The sequence below is a fragment of the Haliaeetus albicilla genome, chromosome 24 (genome assembly GCF_947461875.1).
Source record: "Haliaeetus albicilla chromosome 24, bHalAlb1.1, whole genome shotgun sequence".
Classification (NCBI taxonomy): domain Eukaryota; kingdom Metazoa; phylum Chordata; class Aves; order Accipitriformes; family Accipitridae; genus Haliaeetus; species Haliaeetus albicilla.
This window is the reverse complement of record NC_091506.1, coordinates 17,106,464-17,128,930: the sequence shown is the minus strand read 5'-3', so window position 1 is coordinate 17,128,930 and position 22,467 is coordinate 17,106,464. Positions and strand designations below refer to the sequence as shown.

The window sequence follows — 22,467 nt, the reverse complement described above, 5'->3', positions numbered from 1 at the left end:
GTACGTTCTTGGAATAATGAAGTCCAGATTTCCTTCATGTTGGAAAGATTTGATCCCGGCTCTGCTCGCTGTGGCTTTGCTGGGGGCTGGGAGGAGAGGTGGGGAGAAGAGGGCTGGGGATGGGACCTCTCTGGGTGCCGGGGGAGAGGGGGGGCAGCCTGGTGGGGTGGGGATGCCGCAGGCTGGGGGGGGGGCAAGGAAGGATGCTCCTCACCTGGGCAAGGCTCGCCGGCTTGGGTGGAGGAGCGTGCTGCAGCGGTGCTCGCCACCGTGCTCGCCTCGCCCTATTTGCTTGGCTTGGCACCCAAGAAGGTGAGGCTGGGCACCCCCCGATTCCTGCCCCCCACCCCCCCAGCCTGCTGAGCAGGGTTTAGCTGAGGGCCCCCCCTCCTCCCTGGGCTGGCTCCCAACCCTCCCCGGAGGATGCTGCGTGCCAGCGGGTGATGAAGAGTGGGATGGGGAGATGTCGGGCTTGTACCCCCCCGGGGGGGTGGCGAGTGCAGCAAACTGACATCCCTCCCCCCTGTGCCCTCTTTGGCAGGCTCGCCCCCCCCACCCCCCCTCCCCGGAGTCCCCTCGACCTCGGCGCCCAGGTGCGTGCCCACCATGCCCGTGGTCGGCGTCCTCCTCTGGGCCACCCTGCTGACTCTGGGCTGGCGGGCTGCCCACGCCAAGGACCACGGCTTCGCCACCCCGAGGGTCCAGCTCTCCTTCAAAGGTAAGAGCCTGGCGGCGGGAGTCGGGGGGGGCAGGGTGGGACCCCAAGAGGGCGGAGGAGACAAGGGGCTTCCCAGTCCAGGCTGCTGCTCCTCCTCCTCACCCAGGGGAGGGCATCAGCAGGCTGCACCCCTAGAAATCTCCGTCAGGATCTGTATCCCAGTGTGGCTGAGCTCCCCATCTGCCCCCCCCTTCCCGGTCTGGGGGCACTGGTAGCCTGCTCAGTCCCCCCAGTACGCTTCCCCTCACAGGTGGGCGGCTGGCTCCCTCGATCTGGCAAAGCTGGGTGCCGAGGTGTGGGGAGCCCTCCCCCCAGCAGCCCCCCGAGTCCAGACAGCAGCTTGATGCTGCCCCGACCCCCCCCAGCTGGTATTAACGCCTGGGAGCTGGCAGGGAGCCTGCGAGAGGCAGGAGGGGAGGATGCCGGGTGGGAGGGAAGGGGCTTAACCCTTTGGTACTGGGGCTGCCCAACCCACCCAGCCTGTTCTGGGAGCCCGGGGTGGGACCCCCGGGTCAGTTTTGGGGTGCACATTCGTGGAGGGGTTGGTCCTGAGCTCCTGCTGTGGGGATGCTGAGAGGGGGTGGGATGGGGGCAATGAGGCAGTGCTCGGGGTTGCAGACCTCGAGGAGCAGAACGCAACGTATTCGGTGCCGCCATCGCCCTGGGTCCCACCGGGGCCGGCTACCCGCATGGATGCATCCCAGCCCGGGGACGCGTGTCAGGAGGGTGACTGGCACACGGAGCCTCTTGTCTGCCTCCCCTTGGGGTCCCGGGGAAGGTGAGCTGCCGTGGGAGGGCCAGGGCCATGCTGCCTGCGCCCCTGCCTTGCCATCCCACTGTGGCTTTGCCCTCCGGTCACGTACTGAACCGGCGAGCCCAGGATGCAGTGGCAGAGCCGATGGTGAGAGCGGCAGAGCCCGGCAGGAGGGGCCGGGGGGCTGACAGCAAGCATGGTGCGGGCAGGGCGAGCCGCTGGCGTTAAAGGCTGGTGTCGGCAGGAAAAATGGCTGGTATGAAGAGGCTGAGGACAAGTCCGGGCTGGAAAGGAGTGAGCGGTTCCTCCCCGCACGGCAGGCACTGCTTTCTTCTCCGAAAGACAGTTCTGGAGGGTTTTTGGTGGCTGCTGGGGCACTTTGGCTGCTGCCGTTTCCCACCCACGTATGTGTCCCTCACCCCGGCTCGGAGCGTCTCTTCCTTGCAGCCGCAGTGAGGGGAGGCTCTGGTGAAGCCCCGGCTGGACCCAGCGCCCGCCACCCCGGTGAGGTGTGTGTTAACGCCTGTGGCTGTCCCGCAGCCACCAACGTGCCCTGGAGCGGGATTAATTCCGGATAGCTGTGCAGCAGGATGGGGGCTGGTTTGGGGTTGGGATTTTTGGCCCTGGTTTGGTGGAGGAGAGGTCCCTGGCCATGCCCAGGGGACCTGGGAGTGTCACCCAAGTGCCCATGTTGGGATCTCTGGTCCTCCCTCCTGCCTGGGGTGGTCTGGCAGGGCTCCCCCTGCCCTCGCTGCCCAGAGGTGAGATTGGCGGTGGGAGAAGGGCTGGTTCGCACTGGCACACGGAGGAGAAATGCTGGCAGCATGCCGGATCCAGGCACATCGGGATCGGGAAGGGATGCTGCTCGCCCCTTCCCTGCCTGTGCTCTTGCAGCGGTGGCGGTGGAGGAGAATTAGCCCAGGTCTTCCTCGAGGGCCAGCCGGGAGCCGCACGCTGAGCTGCCGGTAAGCAGCTTCCCCGAGTCGATAATCTGTCTGCAGCCTCCTCGAAGCCGTGGGGCGTCAGCAGCGCTTCCCGGCTGGTCCAGCCCCTTCTCTTGCTTGAGGAGCCTGGGCCGGTACCCAAATCCCCGGCCCTAAATCCCCCGGGACAGCTGCAGGCAGTGGGGCTGGGTGTGATGGGAGCCGGGGCCGTGGGTCACTGGTGTGATGAGTTGGGCTGGGCTCTGCCAGCAGGGACACAACCATGGTACCGCAGGGAACCCGGTGGCCATTGGTGCAGGCACGGCTGGAGGGATGCCGCTGGGGCTGGGGTGCAGGTCCCCACCGCCAACATCCCTCTGGCTGAAGCATCCCCTTGCCAAGGCACTGCCCGGTGGGACCGAGGTGGCCGTGGCCTCGCGCTGGCACCCGGCGGGGTGCCGGGGAAGGAGCTGTGCCGGCAGGAGCCACCGTGTCCCCGTGTCTCCCCCCCACGGCGCCTCGCCTCTGCCGCGCTGCCTGGAGCCCTGCCAGCCCGGGGAGCGTCTCTGGGTTTGTTTGCCTTTGCTTGTTATCGCGCGCCGGAGGTTTGTCGCAGCTCCCCGGGGCCTGCGTCATCCTCTACGGAGCCCCATCGTCTTGGAGTGCTTTAGAAAAATACATATATAAAATAACGAAGCAATAGGAAAGGGGTTGGAGCCAAGCTCCTTTGCCCCGGTGCAGGGTGATGGGCAGGACGGGGTCATCCCCTGGTCCTCCCGTCCATCCCGTGACCCCCGTGGTCCCTGTCCGTCTGTCCTCCCTCTCAAGGCTTTCCTGTCCGCGTGTCTGCAGGGGGAAAGAACACCGGCACGGAAAGAACAACGCTGGGAGCGGCTCCGGCACGGCTCCCTTTTGCCAACAGCTCTTCCCAGATCCCAGCCCGGTGCTGGCCAGAAATAGGGTGGATATTTTTAATCATCTCCTTGCTAACAATCCCCCCTCACGGCCGTATGCATCCTGCGGCCCCCTCTCCTCCGGGTCTTCCTCTGTGCCGGGGGGCTCAGGCACCGGGGGGGGGGGGGGGTGTCAGCTGCCCGGCCGCGAGGATGCAGGAGGTGATGATGATGATGATGGTGATTCATCCCTCCGTGTCCCGCTCCCCATCCGGCGTGGGAAAAGCATGTGGGAAGGAAGGGTGGGCTCTCGCCCCGAATCGCCGTGGGAAGCCCTCAAGGTCAGGGCTCTCCATGGGGCTTCAAAGGGGGAGCCGCTCACCCCCCCTCCCGCCCCCCCGCCACGGCAACGGGAACAGCCGTGCTGGCACCTCTTGGAAAAGCCGCGGCAGAGGTCCAGCCGGGGGGCAGCCCTGGTCGGGAGGGGCCGGGTGAAAGGCAGGGCAGTTCCTGCGGGGGGAAAAAATCACTTTAAAAAGAATAAATCAAGCATGGAGTCTCCTCTTGGCTCTGCTGCCAGCCCTCTGCGTGACCGTGCTCCTCCCCGCCTTGTGCCTCAGTTTCCCCTCCCGCCGGCAGCTCGGTTGGCGGCCGGGGGACATCGGCACGCTTGATCCGGGGCGGGGGGTGGCAGATGGCTGGAGAGGAGCCCGGCGAGGGGGCCGTGTCCCCGGGGCCGCCCAGGCGCCCTCCTAAGCTGCTGCAGCTGTGGGCACCGCTTGGCGACAGCGGGCTGGGATAAACACGGGGGGGGACCCACGGGGGGGGTGTGCAGGCAGGGCCAAGGGCTTGGGGACAGCCAGCCCTGGGGATGTGTCGGGAGGGCCGGTGCTGGTGGTCCCCACCCCGATGTGGGTCAGGGGGTGTACTGGCCCCCCCATGCTGCTCCTCGGACCCCTCAAGGGCAGGGGGGGGACTTTGTGGTCCCCTCTCCCATGCCCTGGGGGACAGGGACGTGGGGCTGAGCCCTGTGACCCCTAAGAGGATTTCTCTGGCTGGGGCGGTGGGGGGCTGCGGCAGGGCCCCCTCACCCGCCGAGACCGGCTGCCGCTGGGGCTGAGCCCCCCAGGCTCCGGCTGCAAAGCTCCGTAAGCTCCTTAACACCCCCCTCCATGTGATTTCAGCCCCCCCCCCCCCAATATCTAATAAGCTCGTTATCCCTCATATTAACGACGGTCCTCCCGGAGCAGTGCAGCCAGTGTGGCCCTTCCTGGGGTTCTGGCCTGTGTGCCCCCCGCGGCTCCAGTGCCGCCGGCCCCTGCCCAGGACACCCCCAGCCACTGCCTTCCCCGCTGCCTTTTTGGCACAGAGCAGATGGCCTGGAAAAGCAACTGCCTTCCCGCCCAGCGTCTTGCCCTGCTCTCGGGCGCTGCGGAAGAAAATAATGTCAAAAAATTTAAAAAAAAAAAGCCCCACAGGCAGTGGGTGGGGACCCCTCAGCTCAGCTCTTTGCTTTTGGGGGCATTAAAGTGTTTTTTTCCGAAGCCGGGCTTCTTCCCAAGGGGGTTTTCCTGCTGCTGGCGCATCCCCTGGCTCAGCTCCCCAGTGGGGACCGGGGTCACCACTGCCAAGTGATGCTCGGTGGGGACGGGGTCCCCCCTGCCAGCGATGCTCGCTGGGGCACGTCGCCCTGCAAGCGCTTCAGGCAGGCTCGCCAGGGGATGAATCAGCGGTTTTGGCTGAAAAAATGTGGGTTTTCTTTTTTTTTTTTTTGTTTTTTTGGCCTGCGCCCAACTGGCCGGGTAGCGATGGCAGGGCCGGGGGGGAGCACCCAGCCGGCCCCGCTTTCATCCCAAGGGATTTGACCCAGGCGGCCGTGGCACCTGTCCCCTGCCGCGGGGGCCGGTGGAGCGGGTGCGGGGTGCTGGCGTGGGGTGATGCTCCTGGGGGGGGGCTAGAGATGGTCGGGGGTGGAAAGCAGCGAGCGGGAGCTGGAGCCATTTCATCTCCCAAGCCCCGGCAAGGCGGCTTCGGTTTCCTCCCACCTGTGAATTGGTTAAATGGGAAAAGAGCTTGGCTGGGGGCCACGGAAACTCTCTTATTACATGTAATTAGCTTAATTACATCATAAATAACCCATCAAGGGGTAGCAGAGTGACGCTCAAACAAATAAGCAATTCTGCTTTCATGGGGCGACCCACCCAGCTCTTTGATCAGCCCCAATAACAACAAATGCTTTAAACATGTGAGGGGACGCATCCAACCCCCCCCCATCCCTCTCCCAGCATCGCTCCCCAACCTGCCGGGATGCTCCGCCAGGTACCCAAAAAGCTGCATCCCAAATTTCAAGCAGGGAAAAAATTAGGAGGGAGCATCCCCAAAATATGGGGCACACTTACAAATTTGTGGGATAAAACGCTCTGGGATGGAGCCAGGATTTATCGCTGCTGGGCCAGGCTCCCTTGGGATGAGCGCTGGGCTTTTCCATCGGCATTTGGAGTGAATTCATTTGCCCCATGGAAAGAAAGGGCTCCCAAAAGGCGCTGCCGCCGCCAGCCGGGGGGGAGAACAGTTATTGAATATAAACATGCCGTGTAATTTACATGCTAATTATGTTGAATGCGCCACAAGCCCACAATTAGAAACTAATTAGGTGAGAGTGCCTGTAATTGGTTTTGGGGGGTGCAGCGATGGTGCACCTGGGGAGGTGACCGGCTCCAGTCCTAATGGCATTAATCCTTCATGCCAGTGCCCTGGTGATGTTTGGGGGGGGTTAGGGGGATTTGGGGGGGGGCTGGGGTGGGGTGAGAAGCCCCCCAGGATGCTCAGTTTGTCAGGTGCCCCCAAAATCTCACCCTTGCTTTGGAGATCAGCGCCAGTCTCTGTGCCGATGGTCGATGGGTAGGGACTGCTCATCCCTGCCCGACGGGGGACGGTGGTGGCAGCCAGCGAGGGTGGAGGTGTGGGCAGCCGCTGGAGCTGTAAATTCAGACTGAATTGGGCGTTATGGGGGGAATTTGGCTCTGCAGAGCATGTAATCGGGCGGTGCTGCTTGCCGCTGCTGCGGGCAGAGCCGAGCGTCACCCCTTGTTGCCAGCCAAGGGTCTGACGGGTTCCTGGCAGCTGGCATCACTTGAGGGCGCAGGGTAATTAAATCTCAACACCCAAGGCCACCAAACGATGCTGGGGAGGCGAGTCCCAGAGGGGGCTCGGTGGGGACTCCGTGGGATGTCGCGAGGGGACGGTCCTCAGGGAGGCCACCCTGGCTGCGATGCCGGGTGGCTCCCGGCTCCGGTGCTGGGCAATTAAAATGGGATTAGGCTCCTGGCCAGCCGGGGAAGCTCTGCCGGTGCCGGGCTTGGCCGCGGGGATGCAGGAGGGAATATGCTCATCAGGGCGCATCGGCTAATGAGCCGAACTGGCTTCTCCAGCCCCGGGGGGGGTCCGCTGCCCCGCTCCGTCCCCAGGGGCACCCCACGGCTGCCGGGGGCAGGTTTGGGGGCACGGTGACGGATTAGGCAGGGAGGGCAGGAGGGTGGTGGTTCGAGAGGTCAGAGGTTGGGGCGGGGGCTCGCCTGCCCCTCTGTCCCCTTCGGAGAGGGCGTCACGGGGCAGCGGGTCTGTCACTGCCCCGCTTTGGGGGTGCGCCCTCTGATCGCTGGGGCGTGGGGGGCTGAATGGAGCTCCTGGCGGGGGGCCGGAGCCCTTTGTGCTGCTGGCCCTGTCCCCTGCCGAGTGCCCGGGCCGCCCATCCTGATGGACGTGGGATATTTGGGACCGTCGCTGGCATGGGGCCCTCCGCCGCCAGTGTCCTGGTGCTGCCCGGCTCAGCGCCAGGGTCCCGGCCGGGAGGGGAGGGCGAGGACGGGAGTGCGTCCCCCAGGCCAGGCAGCGATGGCAGATGCGGGGCCGTCCCGGTGTAGGGGCTCCTGCCCGGTTTAACCGCCATCCCCGGCTCTGCCTGCACCAGGGTCGTCTCTGCCCCAAGCGGGATGGCTGGGCGCACAGGTCCGGGGCCGGCAGTGGGTCCACGGCACTGGGGATGAGCTCTCCTGCTCTGCCTGCGTCACCCCGCTGCCGGAGCCACCCTGCCCTGTCCTGGCTCCCGAGCTCCGGCCCCCACCGACACCAGCATCCATCCGGGGGAAACCCCAAGAAATTCACCCCGTGGCCCCAGGGCACTGTGTGGGGCACACGCGCATGCACGCACTCACTGTGAGGCACACACATGCATGCGTGTGCACGTACACACACACTGCAGGACATGCACGTGTACACACACACACACTTGTGTACACATGCACACAAACAGTGCGTAGGACACACACACACACAGTGTGGGGCACAGGTGTACACACACCTTGCACTCTGTACGTGCGCACACATACACGCTGCATGGGGCACACACACACGTTGCACGCTGTACACACGCGTGTGCGCACACATGCACTGCACGGGCCAGCAGGGCAGCTGCAGGCCATGGGGCAGGCAAGGACCAGACCCAGTGCACCATGGCACAGGCAGGGGCACCGTGGCATGGGCAGGGGACACCATGGGACAGGCAAGGGATGCCATGGGACAGGCGAGGGATGCCACGGGTGACAGGCGAGCCAGCACTGGCAACAGGGAGCATCTGGAGCCCAGATGGGACAGGCAGGAGGAGGAGCGTACTGTGGAGTGGGCAGCCCCCCCGGCACCCCATCCTTTGCACTGTGCCACCCCACCTCTGCCATGGTGGGGGGCACCCCCCCCTGCCCACAGCCCAAACCGCCAGCCCCTCCACATGCCCATCATGCTCGCCCTGTCCATCCAGTCCCAGCAGGGAGGATGACCGCCGGTCCCCGGGGGGAGGTTGATGTCACATCCCGTGATGCCGTTTCCCGCAGCCTGCTCCGGCAGGTTTCCGCCCCGTGGTGCCTGGCACGTACTGGCCTCACCACCACAGGTGAGTGGTGCCAACTGGGCTGCGGGTGCCCCGCCACAGGGCTGGGGACTGGGGAGCACTGCTGCCGGCTGTGGGACAGAGCGGGTTCTCACAGTGACACCGGTGGGCACCGATCTGGCCATGCCTGGGCACCCCTGTGCCCCCTTGGCCTGGGGTCCTATGGAGATGGCCGATTTCCCCCAGCCAGCAGGAGGGTGGGTGCTCACCCTGCCCCAGAGGCGCTCATCCCCCTGCCAGCCCCCCAGCCCACTCACGGGATGCCAAGCAGGGGGTCCCCAGAGCTGTGCGAGGGGGTCCCTGGCACCACCAGGGTGCCAGGGTGCAGGGCACAGTCCGTCCCCCCCCCATCCCTCCCGCTCTCCAAAGAGGGCAGCCCCCCGCATCACCAGGGTGCCCAGGATGGGAAGGGACCCTGGGGACACCCATGGGGACGTTGCCAGCTCCCTGTGGGGCTGGGAGGTGGGAGGTCAGGGAGATTTGCAGGCACTTGGCATCCCGGCTGGGAACAGCAGCTGGCCGCTGGAGCCCTGCCCGGCCCTGCCTGGAAGCCAGCGTGCTCCTTCCCGCTACTGACCTGCACGGGACCCTGCTGCGCTCCTGCCTGGGAAGGAGGGGGTCCCTGGGGGCTGCCCCCAGCCCCAGCACCCCGTGCCTGCACAGGGCACGCCCCTGCATGGAGGGACAAATTTGGCAGGGTGGGGATGCTCATGGGGCCAGTGTCCCATGGAAATGGCATCCGAGGGCTGGGGGTGGCATCCAAAGGGGGTGACACCTCCAAAGGGATTGGCATCTGGGGCAGATTGTGTCCCATAGAGGTGGCATCCAGTGGCTGGGGGTGGCATCCGATGGCTGTTGGTGGCATCCAAAGGGGATAGCACCTCCAAAGGGGGTGGCATTGGAGGCAGATGGCATCACATGGAGGTGTCATCTGATGGCTGGAGGTGGTGTCCAAAGGGGGTGACACCTCCAAAGGGGATAGCACCTCCAAAGGGGGTGACATCTGGGGCAGATAGTGTTCCATGGAGGTGGCATCTGATGGCTGTTGGTGGCATTTAAAGAGAGTGGCACCTTCAAAGGGGGTGGCATATAGGGAAGATGATGTTCCATGGGAGTGGCATCTGATGGCGGGGAGTGGCATCTGATGGCTGTTGGTGGCATCCAAAGGGGTGGCACCTCCAAAGGGGGTGGCATCTAGGGCAGATAGCATCCCATGCGGGTAGGGTCCTCTGTCTCGCTTGTGCCCTGGCCCCTGCCACGTGGTCCTTGGCACCGGCCCACATCATCTGCAGCACTTCTGCCTTCCATCTGGCTGCCTCATTGCACTTGTGAATATTCATGACCCTCATTATCGTCTTTCACTCATTGCTCCCACACTCGGGCTAAAAATAACTTCCCAAGGGGGGATGGGGTGCGTGGGGCGGGGGAGAGGCTCGTCCCCTCCCTGGGAGCTGGCTCCTTGGGGTGCTGGCTCCTTGGGGTCCCAGCTCCCCCATCCGAGGAGCCAGTGACCTGTCTGGGATATGGGGTCACAGGGCAGGAGAGGGACGATGCTGGAGATTTTGGGAGCTGTGGGCTCTTGGCTGGGGTGCCAGGGAGCCCACCCTTCCTGCCCCATCTCGGTGGGAAGCTCTACTCCCTGCTGTGGGATCCTGGGTCTCCTGAGCCCAGGTCCTGCTGCCCGCTCCCCTGGCCACTCTTGGTTGTCCCAACTGGCCATGAGCATCTCCGTCATTGTCCCATGTCCTGTGCAGAGGTGGCAGCTTTGTGGCACTCGTGGAGGGGGAGATGGGCACTGTGGCCTGGAAGTGGGCACCTCCTCTCACAGGACATCCTCCAGCCAGGACCAGGCTTGGACTCAGGGGCAGGGATGGCACCGGGGAAGGCGGGGGACCCTGAGGTGCTGACACCTGCCCCTTTGCCCCCGCAGAGCTGAAGGCGACAGGCACAGCGCACTTCTTCAACTTCCTCCTCAACTCCAGCGACTACCGCATCCTGCTGAAAGACGAGGACCACGACCGCATGTACGTGGGCAGCAAGGACTACGTCCTCTCGCTGGACCTCCACGACATCAACCGCGAGCCCCTCATCGTAAGCTGCCATCACAGGGTGGGAGGGGACGGGTGGAAGGGGGGTAACCGGGCACCTGGGGGGTATTTTGGATGCCGGGGCAAGAGCTCAATGGGCATCGCTGGTGCTGGTGGGGAAGGGGTGGAGCCGGGTGGGAGCCCTGGTCTCCCCTGGGCTGGTGTCTCCGCAGATCCACTGGCCCGCCTCCCAGCAGAGGATCGAGGAGTGCATCCTGTCAGGCAAGAACAGCAACGTGAGTGGCCACCACGAACCCACGTCTGGTAGTGGTGGTGGGGCTGGTGGCCAGCACTGGAGGGGGATCCGTGTCCTCAGGTCCTACCCTGGAAAAGCCATCCCCCGGGTCCCCTGTAGTGTGCCAGCATCTGCAGCCATGCCGGGATGGGGTGGCACTCCAAGGTGTTGCGGTGCCCTGCCACCCTTTCTGTCCTAGCCATGCAGGTCCTGGAGAGCTTCATGAGCGAGTAGGAGGCCGAGCTCCCCACGCTGCTTCCTCCTGCCAGCCAGGGCTGGGCCCTCTGGCGTGCCAGCTCATGGCCCGTGCCAACCCCTGACCCATGCTGTCCCATGCCACATGCCCTCCCACGGCCCATGCCAACCCATGATCCGCGACAAGCCGTGACGCATACCAACCCGTAACCCGTACCATCCCATGACCCATAGCAACCCATGCCCCATGCCAACCTATTGCCCTTTGCCAACCCATGGCCCATAGAAACCCCTGGCTCCATGCGATCCCAAGACCCATGCCATCCCATGACCCATACCAACCGATGACCACGCCAACCTGTGCCCCCCCAACCTATGGCCCCCATGCCATGTCCTATGCCAGCCCATGCCCCATGCCAGCCTCCCATCCTCCCAGCTCCTTGGCCTGCTTTCTCCCTTCCCCAGCTCCTACCCTGTGCCAGGGGGCTGGATCCCGTGGTGCCTGCCCCAGCGGGGGTGCTGGCAGGCAGTGGGAAGGGGGGTGCCCCTGTCCCCTTGCTGGGGTTGGCACCCCCTCTTCTGCTTCCCAGGGGGAGTGCGGCAACTTCATCCGCCTGATCCAGCCCTGGAACCGGACCCACCTCTACGTGTGCGGCACCGGCGCCTACAACCCCATCTGCACCTTCGTCAACCGTGGGCGCAAAGCCCAGGTGAGGGGCGGGAGGGATGGGGGCGGCTGAGCTGGTGCCTGGCCTGGCAGTGCCGGCGCAGCCACCATGGGACTGCAGCGGCTTGCGGGAGGGGAGTGCAGCACGGCTCGGCTCTGCTGGCTGCTGTTGGGAGGTTTGGGGGGGCAGAGGGTTGGGGGCAAGGGCAGGCTGGGGGTGACCATGGCTAATGGTGCTGTGCTGCTGAGTGGGGCCAAGCCGCCTCTGCAGACCGAGGACTTCTCTTCACGCTGGAACTGGGCCACCTGGGCTGGACCCCGACGCCGGCTTCCATGCGATGTGCCCTCCCACCCCGCTGGCTGCAGCCACTGCTGGATCTCCACCAGCATGAGGGACGAGTCCTCCCCGTCTTCCCACCCGCCGCCGGGCTGCCGAGCCTCTCGCCGCAGATGCAGAGGATGCCCGGCACTGCACCAGCGCCGGTGTTGCACAGGGAGAACCATGGCAGGGGCAGTGCCAGCGCGTGCGGCTGTGTCAGGGACGTCCCTGGATGGATGTCACCCAGCCCCAAGGACCACGGCGCGCAGCGAGAGGGTGGTGTCAAAGCCACGTGCCACCGGGCTGGATGCGTGGCAGATAGAGGAGCACTTTCAGGACAGCCCTGGGAGGGAGCTGGTCTCTGCAAGTAGCAGCGCGGGTGTCCCGGGGGGCCCCGAGCCCTGCGAGGTGTCCGTCCCCTCTGTGCTGGGCTGGCAGGTCCCAGTCTCTGTCCATTCCTGTGGTTGGAGTGAGCCGGGTGCCGCCAGCCTGAGCTGAGGGAGGAGCACGGCGCTGGATTTGGAGGACGGGCATCTACCCCGGTGCCCCCAAGCCTGGCATGGGCACTGAGAGAGGTGGATGCTGCTCGGGCCGCTCCAGGTTGGGACTGGATTGGAACCAGATTAGGACCGGACTAGGACCAGACTGGGCAGTGGCAGCATTTCAGGAGGACCAGGAGTGCTGGTGCAATTGAGGACAGCATCGCGTGTCCCCTCCAGCAGAGCCAGCAGCGGTGCAGCAGGGACAGGGGGTTCCAGTGACCCCGCGGTGATGGTAGCTTCCCCTGTGCCGTGGCTCGGTGCTGGGGTGTTGCTTCTCTGCACAGGGCACTGCCAGCTGGGTGGCAGGTGCCATCTTCGCATCCCCAGGTGTGAGCCCAACCTGGCTGGCTGCGGGCAGCCGCCTCTCTGCTCAATCCTGCCCTGTGCCGGGGCACCCCGGTTCTGCGGGAGAGAGCAGGATCCGTCCTGGAGAAGCTCGTGGTGGAGGCCAGCCCAGCCCAGAGCATCCAGGGACCCCCACCAGCATCACCCAGGGGGACCGCGGCTTTGCTGCTCCACGAGCACCCATCACCCCAGCTCTTGGGGTCCCCCCACCTGCCCCTGCCCCGGGGGGTGCTTCCCCCCTGCCGGTGCTAACTCTCTCCCCTGCTCCTTTTCCCCAGGGGTTTCCGCCGAGCCAGCTGGGAGGCCGGGAAAGCAGATCCACCGACAGCCCCCTCAGCCCGAGACCAGCACAAAGCAAGGTGGGAACCGGTCTGGGAGCCCGCCGCAGCCGTGCCCACCTCTCCCCTGGGGCACACCGGAGCCGCGGGCTCCTTCTCCTTCCCACCGGCATGCTTCCGACCCCCAGGCCAGGCGCCCCGTGGCGTGGGCATCCCCACCGTCTCCTTCCCTCTCAGCACAGCATCTTCCAGCCACCGGCCTGGCATCTGCTCTCATTCTCTCACTAACTCCTTCCTCCCAGGCCACGTACGGACCCCCTGTGGGGGACACTGTCAGGGATGGTGGCTCTCCCCCCAGCCACCAGCTTTGCCTGGCTCCAGGCTTGCTGTGTCCCTTGGAAGTGGGGCCGCATGTTGGCAGAGCCATGGGGCTCGGGATGGTTCAGGGGAGGATGCCAAGGCAATGTGCAGGAGGTGTTTTGGTAGGGTCTACAAAAACATCGCTGAGCAACTGCTTCGCTCTGCCCCAGGAGGGGCTTGTGTCATCCCAGTGGGCAAGCGGGCTCAGGGAGGCGACGGTGTCCCTGGCTTCTGGGGACACCCAGCATCCAGCCCACCCTGACAGTGTCACCCCCTGAGCCTCTCCCCTCCGGACTAACATGGGTCAGTGCATGGGCCGGGGAGCGCGTGGGGCGCGGGCACCCTGTGGCAGCCTGGGGCTCCCCGCTGCCCATCTCTCTGCCCCCCCCCCAGCCCCTCCACTCCGAGGGCGGGTGGTAGGGGGGCAGAGGGCAATGCTTGGTCACGAGCATCCCACCAGCTGTGGGCAGCTCCTGCTGCCGACTTCCCCAGTGCGAACTGGGGAAGCACCGTTGCCATTTCAGGCCCCTCGGGGTCCCCCCCGGTTCCTCCCTCCTTGCCGGATCTGGCCCCGGCATCCGCAGGGAGAAGCTCTCTGGTGCGGCTCCGTGTGCCCTGAGCAGGGGATCCCTGGGGGCTGCCAGCATCCAATTTCTGGCAGCTCCAGTACGTTTGAAGGCGCATTAGCCAAACACTGGTGCAGGCACAGCGATGACTTGTGGGTGGCCCAACCAGGATGAGATGGCACGGCCAGGGCCAGGGCTGTGCTGGAGAGCCAGGTTGTCCCTGCGAAGGGTTTGCCCAGCTCGGGAGCGGGGCCGGCTCCGGGCAGAGACATTTGTGATGGTGACGTTGGCGCAGGCGGTGCGGTGCAGCGATGGGGATGGCAGAAGCGTGGCCGTACCCATCTCTGGGGCTGGGGTGCCCCAGGAGGAGGGAGCTGGCTTGAGCAAACCCTCAGTGGGAGGTGTGCACGGTGAGCATCCCGGTTCCTCAACCCTTCCTGCCATTCCTGGAGCCGGGGGCTCTGCCAGGACCCTGCTTGCCTCTTGACGGAGGGTGGCCGCCACCATGTCCATCACCCCTGCATCAAAGCCAGGGCACAGGGCCAGCGGGCAGCTCTGCCATCCCAGTTTGGTTGCCCAAGGTCCCCCCCTGCCACAGCCAGGCTCCCCGCAGGTGCTGCTGCTTCATCCTGGCTCTGGGGGTCCATACGCTGGGCCAGCATGGCCCTGCCTGCCCCCAGCTGGCACTGGCAGAGGATTTTGGTGTGCGTCTCTGGAGGCAGTGTGGGTCTCACCCCTTGCTGGGGATGTGTGATGGTGCTGGGGATGGCCACAGGGAAGGCAGAGATGACAGTGGGGAGATGGCTTCTAACGGCGTGGGGGCAAATCCCCCAGAGCAGGCACAGCATCTCACCACGATGCCACTCCGGCGGTGCCCGCTGGAAAACGGGTCCTGACGAGAGGATCGAGGCGAGTCCAGCAGCCGAGCTGTGCCGAGCTGTGCTGCTGGCCAGACCCTGCCTGCCGAAGCTGCTGGAGCTGCATGACCTGGAGCTGGCCAAGCGGCGATGTGCAGCGTGGCTGGCCGGAGCGAAGAGGTGGCCAGAGGGAGATGTTTGCGCAGAAGCGGACCTGGGGGATGGATGCCCCATTTCAGCCTGGCGGCTCAGCCAAGTGTCCAAGCAGTGGAGGACACGGAGAAGCACCCAGCAACATTGGAGGAATAGCTTGTGGGGGCTTCAGCTTCTCAGGAGACCTGCAGACCCCTGGTGTGATCCATCCGCATCTGTTCTCGCTGCTGGGCTCCATCCTGGAGGAGGCTGCCTCTCCTGGTGGGCTTTGGAAGGTGCCAACAGGGATGGAGGGGTGAAAGACTAACCAGCTTCTCCATTTGCTTCCTTCTCCAGGATTATATCTTCTACCTGGAGCCAGACAAGCTAGAGTCGGGCAAGGGGAAGTGTTCTTATGACCCCAAAGTAGACACCGTCTCTGCATTAATAAGTGAGTCCTGTAGCTCCCCGGGGCTGGCACTGCCTGCGTTGGGCAGAGGGAACATGGAGGCGAGATGGGACAACTGCTCCCACCGTCTTCCTGCGTTGCCCAGATATCCCCCAGGAGTTGGTGCCCCTGCCACCCCTGCCCACTCTCCAGCTGCAGATGGCTGGGCACCCAGGATGCCCAGTCCTTGGGCACCTGGCCCAGTGTAGGTGGGGGTCCTGGTTACAGACCAGTGCCAACCTCCTGAGCTCTCTGGGATGTTGACAGGCAGTGGCTCTTTATTGCCTGGTGGCCACCAGCCAGGGCTGGGGCTGGATGGAGCCCTGGGCAGTGGGAGAAGGTGGGTGGATGGGACTAGGTGAGGGTCTGATCTCTGCCCTCTGCAGATGAAGAGCTCTACGCTGGCGTCTACATCGACTTCATGGGCACGGACGCAGCCATCTTCCGCACCATGGGCAAGCAGACAGCCATGAGGACAGACCAGTACAATTCACGCTGGCTCAATGGTGAGTTCGGGTGTCACTGGCCCAGGTTCCCTGGGGACCCCAGGGCTCCAGCCCTAGAGATGAGACCCATCGTGTCATACTCTGTCCTTCTCCCAGGACAGAGACAGTAGCCATCATGGGTAGATGGATAGGAGGTGGTGTGGGATGGATGGATGGATGGATGGATGGATGGACAGAAGGACAGATGGGTGGACAGATGATGGATGGGTGGATGGATGGATGGTTGACAGTTGATGGGTGGGCGGATGGTGGATGGGTGGATGATGGATGGATGGATAGATGGATGGATGGATGGATGGAAATCTAGGCAGAAGAGCAGAGGGGTAGCTGTGTGGGGCAGTGACAGATGTGCTGGGAGCTTTGCTGGGCAGCAGGAACAGCCAGCTGGCAAGAGATGGGGCTGGCTCTGCCAGAGTCCGTGCGTAGGTTTCTGCAGGGCTGAGATGTCAACCATGTCGCCTACAGTCAGTGACCCCAAGCGTTCATCCTGTCCCCCTTGGAGCACCCCTGCCCGCAGGGCGGCAGCTGAATAAACAGAGCAGAGCAGATGGGATGATCCTGCTGGGCTGGGGAACCGGCAGGGCGGTAACCCGAAGAGGGGGAGCTGTCAGCGCAGGCTGGGCACCAGCTGATGGATGGCAGGGAGAAGCTTCCTGAGAAGCTTCCAGGCTGTGGTTCCTCCCTGCGGGGGGGAAGACCAGTTCCCACCGCCTCTGCTCATAGAGCTGCTGGAGCTCTCCACCCTGTGGACCTCAGGGATGCTCCAAGAGACCTCACGGATGCTCTGAGCCCCTCCTGGAGCACCGATGACCACCAGAGAGACCCGGTTCCTCAGCCCACCTCTGCAGCTCTGGTCCAGATCCAGCTCTCACCCTGTGACCACAGCAGTGCTTTTCCAGAAGCAAGGCAATGCCGGAGGAGAGGGGGGCTCAGCATCCTGCTGCGGCACGGGGTGCTGCTGGGCTGACGGTGCCATGCTGCGCCATGCCGTTCCAGACCCGGCCTTTGTCCGCGCCCAGCTTATCCCTGACAGCAGCGAGAGGAACGACGACAAGCTCTACTTCTTCTTCCGAGAGAAGTCGGCCGATGCCCCGCTGAGCCCTGGAGTCTATTCCCGCATCGGGCGCATTTGCCTGGTAGGTGGAGCGGTGGGCAGGCAGGGGAGCGGGCAGGGGGGCGGGCAGGGCTGAGCGCAGGGGTCTCTCCGTTGCAGAATGACGACGGGGGCCACTGCTGCCTCGTGAACAAGTGGAGCACCTTCCTGAAGGCCCGGCTCGTCTGCTCCGTGCCGGGACCCGACGGGATTGAAACGCACTTCGACGAGCTCCGTGAGTGGGCGAGGAGGGGGGCAACGGTCTTCTCCACCCTCGTGGACTTGGGGTCACCCTAGGGAGGTCTGGGAACCCCCTTGTTGCTTGCTGCCCCTCACCTTTTACTCTCCCATGGGGAGCTGCTCTCCCCGCTGCCCTGGTATCCCTGGGTGTGAGGGGGTCCCTGCCCACCTTCCCCATGGTGACACCCCCATCTTTCTGTCCCAAGAGGACGTCTTCATCCAGCAGACTCAGGACACCAAGAACCCCATTATCTACGCCGTGTTCTCCGCTTCAGGGTGAGTTATGACCCTCCCAGCATGGGGCAGTGGAGCAGGGGCCCCAACTGGGTGGGGGTCCCAGTGATGCCACGCTGGCGGGCAGCACCAAGCCGGAGGGTGGCAGCAGGTCCTTCCTCCCAGGTCGGTCTTCAAGGGGTCTGCCGTGTGTGTCTACTCGATGGCCGACATCCGCATGGTCTTCAACGGGCCCTTCGCACACAAGGAGGGACCCAACTACCAGTGGATGCCCTACACGGGCAAAATGCCCTACCCCCGGCCGGGCACTGTAAGTATCCCTTGGGCACGCGTGGGGAGGTGAGGCGGCACCTGCCAGGCAGCCAGCACCCTCGGACCCGTGCCCAGATACCAGGTCACCAAGCGCTGGTGACATTTGTGCTGCAGTGCCCTGGGGGGACCTTCACCCCATCCATGAAGTCGACCAAGGACTACCCTGATGAAGTGATCAACTTCATGCGCGCACACCCGCTGATGTACCACGCCGTCTACCCCACCCACCGCCAGCCACTGGTGGTCCGCACCAATGTCAACTACCGCTTCACCACCGTGGCCGTCGACCAGGTGGACGCGGCAGACGGGCGCTATGAGGTGCTTTTCCTGGGCACAGGTACCCACGCCGCGCACCGCGGGGAACGCAGCATGCTCCGGCGCGGCCCCGGAGGGCACGGGCACCACCAGGGCTGGCCAGAGCACGGTGCCCTCCGCCACGCTGGGGCAGGGTGAGGGGCTGAGACCCCCCCCTGAGATCCCTGTCCCTCCTCGAGGCTCCAGCCTGGTTCTTCCCCTGCCCCGGTGCCCATCCCACAGACCCCACCATCCAACCTGGTCCTTCTCTTAGCCCAGTTCCCATCCCCAGAGCCAGCAATTCAGCATGATACCTCCCATCCTAGGGATGGCACCATCCAGCCTAGTCCTCCCCCTGCCCTGGTGCCCATCCCAGGGGGCCCACCATCCAGCCTCATTCTTTCCTGACCCCAGCGCCCATCCTACATGCTTCCCGTTGCCCATCCTAAGCCCACCATCATCTAGCCTTGTGCCTCCCCTGCCTGACTGCCCATCCATCCTAGAGGCACCAGCATCCAGCCCTGTCCTTCCCCAGCCCCAGTGCCCATCCTGGGGGCACCATCATCCAGTCTGGTGCTTCCCCTGCTCTAACGTGCATCCCAGAGTCCCCATGATCCATCCTGGTCCTTCCCCTGCCCCACTGCCTGTCCCCAGCTGCTGTCCCCACTGTGCCCTGAGTGGTGGCAGTCCCTAGCTGCCGGGTGAGCCAGTACACCACACCCCAGGCACAGCCGCCCGCTGTGGCAGGAGAGAGATGGGGATGGGCTTGGGGGGGGTCCTTCCTCCCCCCAGCCCCAGCAGGGACCCCCTTCCCAGATGGGGAGGGCGCAGGTGCCCAGGGGTGGCACTGAGTGCCCGGGCACCATGGTGTCTTGCAGATCGGGGCACTGTGCAGAAGGTCATCGTGCTCCCCCGGGATGACATGGAGACGGAGGAGCTCATGCTGGAGGAGATTGAGGTGTTCAAGGTAAGGGCTGGTCTGTCCTCCACCTGCTGCTGAGTGTCCTCAACCCAGCCAGCCAGCCCCTTGGGACACCAGCCAGCCCCTTGGGACACCAACCAGCCCCTTGGGACATCAGCCAGCCCCTTGGGACACCAGTCACCCCTTGGCTGGCTCTGGAGGGACCCCAAGCATTGGTTGTCCTGCCTGCTGCCCCCTCGCAGCTCCCCCTGCCCGTTCCTGCCCACCCCAGCAGCCTTGCGGGGGGTCTGAGGTGCCCACCCCAGGGCCGCAGTGTGAGGCCAGGCGGTCACCCCTCCATCTCCTTCGCTCCTGCTCACATCTAGGTGCCGGCACCCATCAAGACGATGACCATCTCCTCCAAGAGGGTGAGTCACGCCACGTGGCAGGCGGCTGGGCAGATCCCATCACGGTCCTGGCCACGGCGCTGCCTGGCTTCACTGCAGCACCAGAGCGGGGAGCACGTGGCTGGCCCTGGGTGGCTCTGGTGTCTCAGCTGGTCCCAGAACCGGGAGGCCGCAGCTCATTCTGCGGGGTCCTTGCAGGGTGGGGACAAGACGGCATCTCACCCTGTCCTCCTTGTTCCCCAACAGCAACAGCTGTACGTGTCCTCGGCCGTAGGCGTGACCCACCTGGCCCTGCACCGCTGCGACGTGTACGGGGAAGCCTGTGCCGACTGCTGCCTGGCCCGGGACCCCTACTGCGCCTGGGACGGCAACGCCTGCACCCGCTACTCCGCCTCCTCCAAGAGGTACGGAGGGCCGGGGGAGAGCGGCAGGGAGGGACCCCCCCGGCCCCAGGCTCCCCTGCTCACCTCCCGCCTCCCCACAGGAGGAGCCGGCGGCAGGACGTCCGGCACGGCAACCCCATCCGCCAGTGCCGAGGCTACAACTCCAACGGTGAGTGAGGTCTGGGGCACGGCCCCGCGGCGTGGGGGGGCACGCTGAGGGCAGGGGTTGGGAGGGTGTGGGCAAGGGCCAGAGGGGGACACGGGTGGATGGATGCCCTGGGGGGTTGGTGGTTGTGTGGGTGGATAGGTGGGAAGAGGGTGAGCATGGATGGGTGGGTGGATGGATGGGTGAATTGATGAAAGAGCGGATGCATTGGGGAGGAGGACAAACATGGGTGAACGGATACGTCGGGGATGAGGATGAGCACAGATGGGTGGGTTGGTGGGTGGGTGGATGGATATTGGTGGGTGGGTGGATGGATGGGATGGATACATTGGAGAGGATGAACACGCGTGGATGGATGGATGGACGGACGGATGCATTGGGGATGGAACATGGACGGATAGATGGATATGTTGAGGAGGAGAATGAGCAGATTTGAATGTGTGGATAGAGGGATGGATGGATGGATGGATGTATATGGTGGGGAGAAGTATGACCACAAATTGATGGGTGTGTACATGAACGAATGGATGGATGGATACTTCAGAGGAAGATGAACGTGGGTGGGTGGATGGATGGATGGATGGGCGCCCTTGTGGAAGCATGGCTACACTAAAGGAGCAGGTGCACACTTGCTGGGTGGCTGGGGAGCAGGCAGACCTGTGGCTGGAGGTGGACGGGAGCTCTCCCTTGGAGAGCCGGTGGGCTGGGCAGGAGGGCAGCAGGGCAGGGGCACGGAGGCGCGTGACCCGGCTGCCCGTGGCCCACCCCTGCAGCTAACAAGAATGCAGTGGAGGCCGTGCAGTACGGTGTGGAGGGCAGCACCGCTTTCCTGGAGTGCCAGCCCCGCTCACCCCAGGCCAGCATCAAGTGGCTGCTGCAGAAGGACAACAGCGACCGGCGGAAAGAGGTAGGGCAAGGGCGCTGCACCCGGGGGTGCCCGGGGGTGCCGGGGGTGCCAGGCGCCAGCCAGCTGAGCCGTGCCACCTCTCCCCCCCGCAGCTGCGGGTGGAAGGCCGGGTGCTGCGGACGGAGCAGGGCTTGCTGCTGCGCGCCCTCCAGCTTGCCGACAGCGGCCTCTACTCCTGCACCGCCACCGAGAACAACTTCAAGCACACGGTGACCAAGGTGCAGCTCCGTGTCCTCAGCAGCCGCGCTGTCCATGCCGTGCTGGTCCAGGCGGAGACCCCCCCTGGCCTGCCGGGTGCCCCCACTCCCCGCTACCAGGACCTCCTGCAGCTCCTCACCCAGCCCGAAATGGGACTCCTGGACCAGTACTGCCAGGGCTACTGGCGGCACACAGCCGCCAGCCCCCCCCAGCCGCTGGCTGGCCTCAAAGCCAAGGAGCAGCAGGACCAGAAGAAGCCTCGAAACCGCCGGAATCACCAGCCAGAGACCTACGGGCATACATGAAACCGTCATCAGGGACTTTGCTAGCACAGTGGTCTATTTTTCCCCCCTTTTAATATTAAAAGTATCTATAAATAAATATATATATATATACATCCACGCACACACGCACGCAGACACACGCGCTCCCCCCTCTCCTGGGAGATGGTATTTATTTGTAGGTTGTACATAGTCACTGGGGTGATGCGACCCCTGCCTCCCAGCCCCGGGGAGGAGCAGGGACCCCTGGGGCGGCCGCAGCCAGCATCACTGTCTTCCCCCCCGCCCCAGGACCCCAGGATCCTGGAGTGCGGGGACCACCAGGCATCGCAGCCGCTGTTTCCCTACAGCTGGAGCACAGCACCGTGCTGGGAGCCAGAGGTGCTGGGTCCCGGTGTGGGAGAGGGTGATGCCCTGGGGAGGGGGACAAACCCCAGCCAGGGGGGGATGAGGCAAGGGGAGAGGTGGCACCAGACAAGGTCTGCTCCCCACAAGCTGGGCACAGCCCTTGCAGCTTTGTGCCTCAGTTTTCCCACCTGGTTTTTGAGGAGCAGGTGCTTTCTGTGGGGAAGCTGCAGACCACCAGGCAAGCCCAGGAGAAGGGAGCTGTGGGGCCAGGGTACACGGCCCCCGTTCCTCTCCCCAGGGTCTTGGAGGGGGAGACAGGACCCTTGAGACAGGACCCAGGTGTCCAGGCCACGGTGGGGGCTCAGCCAGGGTCTTTGGGTGGGGAAGGGAAGGAGCAGGGGCCATGTTGGGGTAAAACCTCGAGGAGCCTCCAGTGCTCACTGGCACTGGCACCCACAGGTGTTCGGGGCACCCAGCCCATTAGCTGCCCCCTTGGGGCACCCTGGCAGGTGTGGGGGGTTGTAAATAGTTGTACATGGGAAGCGCAGGGGTGGCTGGGGCCAAGAAAGTGCCCCCCACTGCAGCCGGGGACACCCCCAAATAAACACTGGCTTTGGGATGGACGTGGGTGCCTGCGTGTGCTGTGTTGGGGACGGGGAGCGGGCAGGGAGCAGGCAGTCGGGGGCTGCTCTGCTGCCTGGCCCCCGTCACCTAATCCCCTTAACTCTGCCCCTGAGCCCTGCTGGGGGGTGCAGAAGACTGGGCTGCAGCCAGGTGGGAAGTGGGGGGGCCCTGGGCATGCACATAGCAGCGGTGTGCTGGGAACACTGGGGGCACTGGGTGGCATTAAGGGTGGTGGGGGTGGGCACTGGGTGGGATGGGGGATGCGGGGAGGTGTTAGGTGTACGCTGGGGGTGTACACTGGTCTGGGCTAGC

General features: G+C 64.7%; 1 protein-coding gene across 2 annotated transcripts; it reads left to right on the top strand.

Annotated features, from left to right (window-relative positions):
* The first annotated feature begins 550 nt into the window (after positions 1 to 550).
* LOC138690909 (semaphorin-3F-like) lies at positions 551 to 22,154 on the top strand. 2 transcript variants are annotated; one of them, XM_069812374.1, is made up of 18 exons: positions 551 to 718; positions 10,161 to 10,321; positions 10,491 to 10,553; positions 11,338 to 11,457; positions 12,899 to 12,979; positions 15,171 to 15,264; positions 15,648 to 15,767; positions 16,764 to 16,903; positions 16,981 to 17,095; positions 17,307 to 17,376; positions 17,500 to 17,644; positions 17,761 to 17,983; positions 18,819 to 18,907; positions 19,228 to 19,269; positions 19,495 to 19,652; positions 19,733 to 19,800; positions 20,571 to 20,704; positions 20,797 to 22,154. In XM_069812374.1, exons 1-18 carry the CDS (start codon positions 607 to 609, stop codon positions 21,205 to 21,207), a joined length of 2,346 nt encoding a protein of 781 aa, XP_069668475.1. In that variant the 5' UTR covers positions 551 to 606; the 3' UTR covers positions 21,208 to 22,154. The 2 variants fall into 2 exon arrangements, with proteins under 2 accessions (XP_069668475.1, XP_069668476.1); XM_069812375.1 differs by lacking the exon at positions 12,899 to 12,979 and having other exon boundaries at positions 552 to 718.
* The last annotated feature ends 313 nt before the right edge of the window (positions 22,155 to 22,467 follow it).